General features: G+C 37.8%; 1 protein-coding gene across 1 annotated transcript; it reads left to right on the forward strand.

The window, feature by feature from the left end:
• The first annotated feature begins 8,122 nt into the window (after positions 1 to 8,122).
• LOC145768881 (stefin-C-like) lies at positions 8,123 to 10,031 on the forward strand. The gene is made up of 3 exons (XM_082580486.1): positions 8,123 to 8,233; positions 9,162 to 9,273; positions 9,900 to 10,031. The coding sequence occupies exons 1-3, from the start codon at positions 8,199 to 8,201 to the stop codon at positions 10,029 to 10,031; spliced, it is 279 nt and encodes a 92-aa protein (XP_082436612.1). The 5' UTR covers positions 8,123 to 8,198.
• The last annotated feature ends 667 nt before the right edge of the window (positions 10,032 to 10,698 follow it).

The raw sequence follows: 10,698 nt of genomic DNA on the forward strand, positions 1-10,698 counted from the left end.
CATTCAAACTCTGGCAAATGTCACAAACTGCAGCAACAACTCTGCGAAAAATGTGGACCAATGTGCGTTTATCCTGAAAGGAAAAGCATAATGTACATATTGTGGAAACTGAAATATTAATAGGATTTTGCGCTAGTTTTAGCCTAAATTGTAGGCTATCTGAATATCTCACAACATTTTAGTTTTTTTTTCAAGTGTCATCATAACATCAGACGGCTATGGTAATGTCCAATTTATTTGGTATTTTAAGATCACCCTAACTTGTACAGAAATACTCTTTGTCTAGGAAACTAAATAATGGATCCAAATAGCATTTTGTTGTTTTGTTTGTTTGTTTATCTTTATCCTGCATTGCGGGAAAGCGGACTTGAGCGCTATGCATCGGTGTACGCCTTCCGACATACACCTGACCCACGCTGCAGCCGACGGCAATGTCTGTTTCCGATTATCTAGTGTACTTATGACTTAAATTTGGTACTACCCATTACTCGAAATCGATCACTAGGTAGAGGCAATTATCGTAAAGTTTCTTGCCCAGAGAAACAACAGCAAGTGCGGGTGGTTGGAGTCGAACATGCAGGCTCTCGACTGCGAGCCCAATGCGCTAACCACTCGGCCACGGCTGCCGGCATTTATTTACGTGCTCACCATAAACCGAGAAAAAACATGAATTTTATTTATTTTTTAAGATAAATTTTTCATTAAGGATAATTACATTTTGCACGCATGTTTTCATCGGTGAACATAAAGGGAAAAAAATCGTGCTTTCAAGATCTAAATGGTGATTGTAAGTTATATTGCAATTTTCAGACATGACCATGTTATGTTGCTTACTTAGGCTAACTAACAATTCGATTTAACTTGCCTATTTTAGTTCAAATAAAAGTGTCAAAAATTTCTTTGGAGGCAATAAGCCATAAATTATTTAAATCAAAATTTAACTTCAATTTTATGCCAAACTTTACTAAACTAGCTTCAACAAATAATCTGGTTTATGATTTGATGAGCTGTCTACTCAGTCGATAGGGTAGACCAGAGGTCACCAAACTACGGCCCGCGGGCCAAAACCGGCCCGCAATACAGATTGCCTAGTACAACTTCAGGTTCAGTCTGACTAATTAGGTTTGGTCTAAAGCAAGAGTCTCAAACACGCGGCCGCGATGCATATTTAAACTTTGAAATAATTAACAATCACAGTACATATTTTCTATAAATTTAAAAAGATAAAATGCACTCTGTAATTGCTCAAAATATCTAAAAATGCCCATCAAACTTTACAAAATTTTTAGCATTAATGTCGCGCTATTTTATTACATGCTAGAAACTCGTATGGTTACTCAATGGTTTCTATGGCTCAAGTCAGATCTTCAATAGTTTAGTGTTTCCCGCGCTTTTGAAAGTTGGTTGCTAGATTTTTACTCTCCAGGTTTTCTTACGATATAGCCTAACCTTCTTAATGTGTTCTTACTACATTTTTTGTTGCGTTTTAACTGTGTTATTTTGTTTGTTAACTGTTTATTGTGTATTGCGTGCCTCGGGTTAATTTACAGGTGTTCAGCGTTCACTTAGCCAGAGCAATGTGAGTTTGAAACCCTTGGTCTAAACGTAGGCGAGCTTGTCCAACAAAATGGAGTTGCTTGTTTTTTGCATTAAAGTTTCAAGCTTAAAAGCTTAGCCAAATATCAAAAAAAAAAATTTTAGACAACGTCATTAAATTGAATCCATCATTGGAATGTTGTATGTGCCACACATAACTTCGTACATAAAGTTAAAAAAAACAATCTCGAATAGTAAATCTGGATTTAAATAAAGTACACTGTACACAATAGAAGGAAAGAATACTTGCAAAACTTAATGATAATTACAATTGCAGAAATGTATTGATTCAAAAGAACAATTCCAAATTATGAATGGCCCAGTAACGAAAATACAAGACACGCTGTGTTGAAGCGGTCATTGCACCTACTATACAAATGAGCCATCGCCATGTTCTCTAATATCTTAAACCCTTTGAAGGTTGGGAGGGAGGCTGTCAATTCAACTTTTTTGTATCAACAGTTGTATCTCTGAAACCACTAAGGCTACGACTACGAGATTTTCCTAACTTTTATTCACCTCTATTGAGCTGAAATTTTGAGCAAATAAAAGTTATAAATTGAGAGATATAAGGCATTTCTCAGCACATCCTCTGAGATATTTCATATTCTATTGTTCAAAATTCTCCCACCAGCTGAATGAAAGTAATTAATTTGGTCCACGTCTCGTTAATCCTAACTGTTTCACAGCGTGAAGGGAATTGGCTGTATGTAAAATTATGTAAAAATATTTTATCACAACATTGCAATGCATGTTCTTCATTACTCGACCAAAAAATAATGTGTAAACTTACGCTATAATTACAGTCATAAAGTCACCTCAACATTTCAACGTATATGAGCAGTTCTAAAATTCACATAGTTTTAATTTTCGGAAATGGTCAGCGTGAATAATTTTGCAAAGTGAATCCCAAATTTTGAAACCGTGATTAAAAAATAACGGAGACATCACTCCTAAAGCATAAGAAGAATCGACAGCCACCTCCACCCTCAAAACTGATCAAGACTCCAGGAGCCCAACCTTCTTAGGGTTAAACATATTAGCTATTAAGTGTTGAAATGAGGCAAGATATTGTTTTGCTTAAATTTATTTTGTTCGTTTCCTTGGCGACTTTCATGCGCATAGCTAACTAAATCACAATGAGTTAACAATGAGAAATATACCACAAGTATTGTTACAATTAATGATTATGATTTATTGAACAAAGCAAGGTTTTAAATAAGATGTTCAATACAAAGTATCTAGTAGGCTATATACGTAGGCTAGAAATGGTATCAACACAATAATTGAACTTGTCTTGCTATGCTACATCATTGAAGGAGTTACATTTTGTTGTGTTTTCTGCAACAACAGTGGGTAACACATCTTCTCCATAACATAGCAACTTTTCCCACATTTTTACATGTATATAACTTTCAATCTTAACATAAATCTAAATCAGAACAAAATTTGTTCATGTTGTAAAGTATAATTCCTATTATGTGAGTGCTTTATGCAACATTCCCAGCGCTTCAACGCACAGCTGAGCCCACGCAGCAGTACAAAGGCAAAAATGAGCAGAAAGAATTCTTCATTCACGAGTAGGTACAAAGCATCAGCTCAACTTTCCGGTGCAAGATGACTTGCCCAAGCGCCTTTGGACACCTGTGTCCATGAGGTATTGTTAAGGGGAGGTTATCATGAAAACTATTCAAATTTTAAATCGGAGTAATTATTAAAAAAGTGAATGTGGTAAGTTTGTTTTTTTTCCAGGACAGTATAGCTTCATTATTATTTATTTAATCGACCCAATGATAGAATTGACCCAACGGATTACTCGGATTTTTCATGTTAGGCTGAAGGTTTGCCTTCCCAAATCAAATAAATCACAGCACTGCTACCATGTAACTTAGGCCTAAATGTTTTTATTTCTCAGACTGTTTGATTGATTGTCCAAGTGTTCGTAGAAGTAGAATCACTCAAGAGCGATGTAGTGCATTTGAATGACTGAATTGAAGTGAATGAAACTGGGCTACTTCAATTGCACATGATGTCGCAATCTTCTTCGAAACAGGAAGTGACATTTTGCGATTCGTGCTATGATCTTCTGTTCTGTAGTTTTTTTTTAATTGCACCAGATGTCGCAAGCTTCTTTTTAATAAGTTAGGAAGTGGCATTTTGAGCTTCGTGGTGTGATTCTCTTTTGTGTAGTTTTTTTCAATATTGCACCTGATGTCGCAAATTTCTTTGGAATAGGACATGGCATTTTGTTCTTCCTGATCTGATTTACTTTTCTGTCTGTTTGTCAATAGGCTACAGGGCGTGACTGTACCTTCATTATTTAAGCTTCAAGTTTCTACATTATTTGTTAGAAGCAGTTTGATTTCATCAAGTCAACATTCAAACTCTGGCAAATGTCACAAACTGCAGCAACAACTCTGCGAAAAATGTGGACCAATGTGCGTTTATCCTGAAAGGAAAAGCATAATGTACATTAGGGTGTTTTTAACGTAATACGCAAAATTCTAACCATTGTTAATATTAATGTACAGGGTGGTGTTCATTTCCTTTCAGTAAAAAAATCCTTTTGGCAAATTTTTGTTGAAATCCGTCGACATTTACTACTTGCGCAAGGAAGCTAAAGTTTAGGTTGTTTAGCCTATAATTTAGCAGCGGAATATAAGCAATTACCGGTACTTGTAGGCTACGTCACTTCACAGAACAAATAAAGCATTGTTACGTCACAATTGCAACACCTCGTAAACCTACAAAAATTACACTGTCAAGTCTGTTGTGCTGTTGCATTTATTTCAGTTTGCTTTTGCCTATTTGGAGTCGAGCACGAATTCCAACACGCCATCAAAACCATGTGATTAATCAGGTGAAAAAATTACACCAGAAATGGCAAAACTTGAAAAAATGTATCAATCGTAAGAGTGCGCTTGAGTTAATCAAACGGACAGACTTTAAGAAATCATTGGATCACCTATTCGATATAGCACACAGTAATGCTTTGGAAATGAGCAACATAGAAGAAGATCGCCAGTTCCTTCTTGCCCAGAGAGAAGAGGGGCGCCTAGGTTCCATGGTTGGCGTTGATATGGTTCTATGCAGGAGAGACGAGCGGGTGAGGAATAGAGCATTAAAGGAGAGAGAGCGAGTTGAGGCGGAAGCAGTTCGTGTTGCCGAATCTACTAATTTAACCATACTGGAATCCAATGGTTCAGAAATGTATACTCAGCAAGAAGATAATCTCGACAAGTCTGGAGATGGGCGTCATCCATTAGCTGGTGGATCGACGTGCTCCGAACAGCCTGGGTCCAGTGCTGCAAGCTGTCTGCCGAAATTCCGACGAGGTAAAATTGCTGTAGTAACCCCCGAGATAGCAGCAGCATTGGACAGGACCAATTCTACCTCGAGGAAGGCCGTTCATATTTTAAATGCACTGGCGGTGTCCAAGCAATTGCCCCATCCAACCCGTGATCTGATGATTAGCCGAAGTTCAATTCACAAAGCTCGCCAGATCTATCGCCAAAAGCTGTCGGACGAAATTAAGGAGGCTTTTGACCCTTGCACCCCACTGACCATACATTGGGATGGGAAGATCATGGGTGATTATGAGCAATACAATCACATCAAAGTAGACCGTTTGCCAATTTTAGTGTCTGGCAAAGACGTTACCAAACTTCTGGCTGTACCAAAACTAGAATCGGGAAATCAATCGTCGAAGCTGAAACAGTGGTCTCCGAAATATATAGTTGGGGCATAGCGGATCTTGTACGTGCAATGTGTTTCGACACAACCAGTGTCAATACTGGCTGGCAGAACGGAGTTTGTGTTTTGATCGAAGCTTCTCTCAAGAAACAATTCTTGAATTTAGCCTGTCAACATCACATTATTATTAGATTCTGGACCGCTACACGGCTGACTGACACAATGTATTGCCCCCCCCCCCCCCCCTAATAAGCTTTCTAAATACGCCACTGCTTCTGATCATCTCGGTTATGGGTGAAACACGGTGTAAAGGTTGTTAGAGGAATAGTTGCTTTGTTGCTATATTTGCTTTGTTATCCTATAAACGTGCCTGAAATGCGTGCATATTAAAAGTACTGAATAAAGCTGGTTATTTGGTTGCGTGTTGTAAAGTTGCTTGTTTTATTGATTTTGCGAATTTTTCAACCTCTTTGCGCAAGTTGTAAATGTTGAAATAATTTCTTGAAATTTGAAAGACATTGTTTTGTTACCAATTGTAACAACCTGGTGCCCTGTACAAATCAAACTTACGATATGAGAAAATTAAAAACACCCTAATGTACATATTGTGGAAACCGAAATATTAATAGGATTTTGCGCTAGTTTTAGCCTAAATTGTAGGCTATCTGAATATCTCACAACATTTTAGTTTTTTTTTCAAGTGTCATCATAACATCAGACGGCTATGGTAATGTCCAATTTATTCGGTATTTTAAGATCACCCTAACTTGTACAGAAATACTCTTTGTCTAGGAAACTAAATAATGGATCCAAATAGCATTTTGTTGTTTTGTTTGTTTGTTTATCTTTATCCTGCATTGCGGGAAAGCGGACTTGAGCGCTATGCATCGGTGTACGCCTTCCGACATACACCTGACCCACGCTGCAGCCGACGGCAATGTCTGTTTCCGATTATCTAGTGTACTTATGACTTAAATTTGGTACTACCCATTACTCGAAATCGATCACTAGGTAGAGGCAATTATCGTAAAGTTTCTTGCCCAGAGAAACAACAGCAAGTGCGGGTGGTTGGAGTCGAACATGCAGGCTCTCGACTGCGAGCCCAATGCGCTAACCACTCGGCCACGGCTGCCGGCATTTATTTACGTGCTCACCATAAACCGAGAAAAAACATGAATTTTATTTATTTTTTAAGATAAATTTTTCATTAAGGATAATTACATTTTGCACGCATGTTTTCATCGGTGAACATAAAGGGAAAAAAATCGTGCTTTCAAGATCTAAATGGTGATTGTAAGTTATATTGCAATTTTCAGACATGACCATGTTATGTTGCTTACTTAGGCTAACTAACAATTCGATTTAACTTGCCTATTTTAGTTCAAATAAAAGTGTCAAAAATTTCTTTGGAGGCAATAAGCCATAAATTATTTAAATCAAAATTTAACTTCAATTTTATGCCAAACTTTACTAAACTAGCTTCAACAAATAATCTGGTTTATGATTTGATGAGCTGTCTACTCAGTCGATAGGGTAGACCAGAGGTCACCAAACTACGGCCCGCGGGCCAAAACCGGCCCGCGAACTGATTTCATCCGGCCCGCCACGTGCTGCGGAAATAACAGCTGCACTACAACTGTTAAGAAAAAAAGTGAAAATGTTTTTTGTTAAAATTGTTCGTTCTTACAGTTCATTCTTGTATGTTGAATTTGTACAGTTTTCCATCAGGCAGCCTACATGTTGGTGTTCTGTTTTTATCATTAGGCCACCACAAATGGGGACAGCCTAGGCCAAATTTGGAAAGATGTAATGTTTTGCAAGAGCACGATGCCCTGTATTGTATCACAGCAGGGGATAACTTTTCCAGTAACCTTTCAATTTTTATCACAACTTTGCTATCTCAGTATCTCACCTACTCTCCTCGGACTATACTACCTTAACGTGGTGAGAGAGTTTCCGTGCCTCAATGATCTCTAGAGCTGTATTGGCGGGAGCTAACTGCTCCCAGAAGGGTCACCTATGCCGGGTTGGTCGAAAGGTAGAGGTCAGACAAAACGTAGTCTAAAGTACCCCAACGGCGGAACAGACGGATGAAGCCAGCCAGGCTCAACGACTGTGAAGGCGGATGAAGGCTGCAGCATGCCACCAGCTCCAATCGTCTTGGCTTGCCTTGCCATTGGATAAAGCTGATGGCTTTGTCAAGTTTATGTGTGCTTGTTGAGTGTGCGCCATCAAGTTCACGCTAATCAATTCACGCACAGGCGTCTTCGCAAGACACTCAAACCACTCTCCCAAAGGATCTTAAATGTACCAAATGTAACCAAACATTTAAAGCCAGGATTGGACTCATTGGCCATTTAAGAACTCACCGTTAGCTTTTATTTTATTGCGAAGGCCATCATCCTCGAAGACGAGGGATAGCCATCACATCTCATCATCATCATCGCTATCTCACCGCTGACTTTGTTATTTATTGTGCTCAATTCAAGTCAATGGAGATTCTAAATAGTTGTATATCTTTTCGCAATTTGCATCCGGCCCGCAGCTGTTAATCTTGCAGCAATCCGGCCCTCAAAGAAAAAAGTTTGGTGACCCCTGGGGTAGACTATAGCCTTCCCTATCGACTGAGTTGAAGCCTATAGAGTAAAAATTATGCAGGAATTAATATGAAAAATGATTTGTAACCAATTTGTGGTAAAACAAAGTTTTCATTAGAGTAATCTCCGTTCTAGAATCCAGAGTCCCTGATCCACTCTTCTGCAGGCTACAACAGTGCTAATTATAATGTGGTTTACTTCTTTAGAAATACATTATTTGTTATTGCTGATAATGTTATAAATATTTTGATGTTATAATGTCTGAGAATAACGATCGTGACACACTTTCTGGAGGGTGGTCTTGTGCTGCTAATGCTACAGAGGAAATTCAATAAATTTGCAATATGGTAACATTTTTTTGATTTTTATTGTGTGCTTGCAATGTTTCATTATCCTTGCGTCTTGTGATAAAGTTTGATATTTGAAACTGAAGATGCTTCATATTAATAGCGAAGTATGTTTCTCATTAGCTCAGTGGTTACACGGCCTGCCCAGTTAACTCAGTGGTTAATAGCTGACTTTGTACACAGAGAAACCTCCAGATTAAGGGGCGCTGGTTCGGCTTTTGGCGTATAGGCCTATGCGCTTGAGCATTGAGCAACGCATTTCAGGACTGCTCTCCATTCAGCAGCACGTAGTAGAATGATTAATTCACAGACAACAATATTTCAGCAACAAAAGGAAACTTTAGCCTACTCTGTCAAATTCGGTAACCAGCCATGCGTCAGTGATTCAAAGCCTTTACAAGAATGCGAAACTGCCAGGAATAACCTATCAAAAACTTGTCAGTTCGCGGATAAAGATTCAAACCAACCATTCACAACAATGAAGCTGGTAGGCTACATTGACGCTGATGATAATATTCACAATGTAGCATAGACTTCCATCTTTTCTGCACCTTCTTACGATCCCACACGCAGTGAAACAGGGATGTAAAGGTTACTTTTATAATAGTGATTTAAACAAATAGTGATTTCAACTAAAGTATATACTGTAGAATATAATTGCATCAAGTTAGAAAAGACTGTAGCTAACCGAGCATAGCATGTGGTACTCCTATTTAAAGCGTCTTAGCAGATTTTGTTTTGTATAGATTTTTACCTACATTCGTGCACAGAACATTGTTTGGTGAAGCATAGAATTTACAGCTGTTACAATTTTTTTTTTCACAGACTTTACTCAGTAGTGTAGGCTACTTTGTTTGTATTTATGAAGTTAGGCATAATGAGTTGCTAAAGTGTTATTCAGGTTTTAATTTGTTCATGTTTATTTCAGGTCAAACCACAAATTGAAGCCAGTAAGCGTACCAATAAATTGTCAGTATACCGCTTTCAAAGCGGTTACGTTTAGATCACAAGTTGTCCAAGGAATGAATTACCTGGTTAAGGTATGTCTGGTAGCCTAGCAGTTTATGAAACATTGAGGTTTTGCAAAACGAAATCATAAACTTAGTACATTTTTAATGCACAAGTCAATGATATTCCTTGTTTTTGAAATCACATGAAAGATTTTTCATATTGCAATGGCAAGTATTTAATTCCACCTCAAGCTCAATCACTTCGTGTTCATTTCGATGACTTTTTGATCGCAAGTTATCACTGGTCGTATTTTTTTGTTGCAACGCTCGCTGGAATTTAGGTTATTTATTATATTAATGCCAAATGGAGACTTGTCTGAACACAAAACTACTATACTGAGAGAAACCAAACTTACCATATTAATTTTTATATTTTTCTCCCAAACATCAAATTTGAATAGTTTGAATAATTTGAAAACTCTTGACAATATCTTAAACCATTGGACTTGATTCATATGTACAACACATCTTCTACCAGAGAGTTGTTTTGTACTCGTACATTTTGAACTCTTTGTGCTCACTTTTGTCTTTAACTGTTGTATTTAGGTGGAGCTACATTCCAAAGGACTGAAAATGTCACATACTGATAATGTAAAACTCGCATAATATTATATTGATACTTCACTACATAATAACACAAATGCATTTTGCTTCAGATTCAGGTTGGCGCTGAAAGTTACATACACGCACAAATGTGGAAAAAATTACCATGTTATGGAGGAGAGGTGTTGCTCACTGCGCTTGCAGAAAACAAAACAGAATATGATCTCTTGAATAATATCGAGTAGCAAGACAAGTGGATTTTTAAATCTAATTGTAACATGTACAATTTGGATGTCAATCGTTCAACATTTTATTTGATGAAGAAGTGTGTTCAACTCAAATTTTATTCAGGCCAAAGCCGTAGGCTATATAGTTTCGTTTAGATTTAAACTTGTTGTCCCTGCCACAGACATATAAAACTGAGTAATGTCAATATTACAACATTGTTTTGTTTAATGCATGGTAATCATTAGTTGGTACGCCTAATTGAGGTACGGTTTGTTTTTCATCGTTAACGCATTGTTTGATTGATTGAATCTTTATCCTTGGACTGGGAAAGCTTCTTGCAGAGCTTAATCCTGGCAGTTTAGCATACTTGTAGAGGCTCTTGACGCAGGCCCAGTCATCGAGATTGGCGAGTGAAGTTTCCGATTGTTGAAGTCTTGTTTCCGGGAATTATTCCATTTATTAAGTGCCACTGAATGGAGAGCAGTCCTTTGAATGCGTTGCTCAAGCGCACACCCCAAGAGTCGAACCAGCGCCACTTGATCTACAGTACTTGTGATTAAGTATGTAGGCTACAATGTAGCCTACAGTTGTCCATGAAAGTCACCAAGGAAGTGGGCGAATTAAATCTAGGTAACAAGAAAATTTACTCCCTTTTTAACAGTTTATGGCTAATATGTCAAACTT

Source organism: Aplidium turbinatum, chromosome 4 (genome assembly GCF_918807975.1).
Source record: "Aplidium turbinatum chromosome 4, kaAplTurb1.1, whole genome shotgun sequence".
Classification (NCBI taxonomy): domain Eukaryota; kingdom Metazoa; phylum Chordata; class Ascidiacea; order Aplousobranchia; family Polyclinidae; genus Aplidium; species Aplidium turbinatum.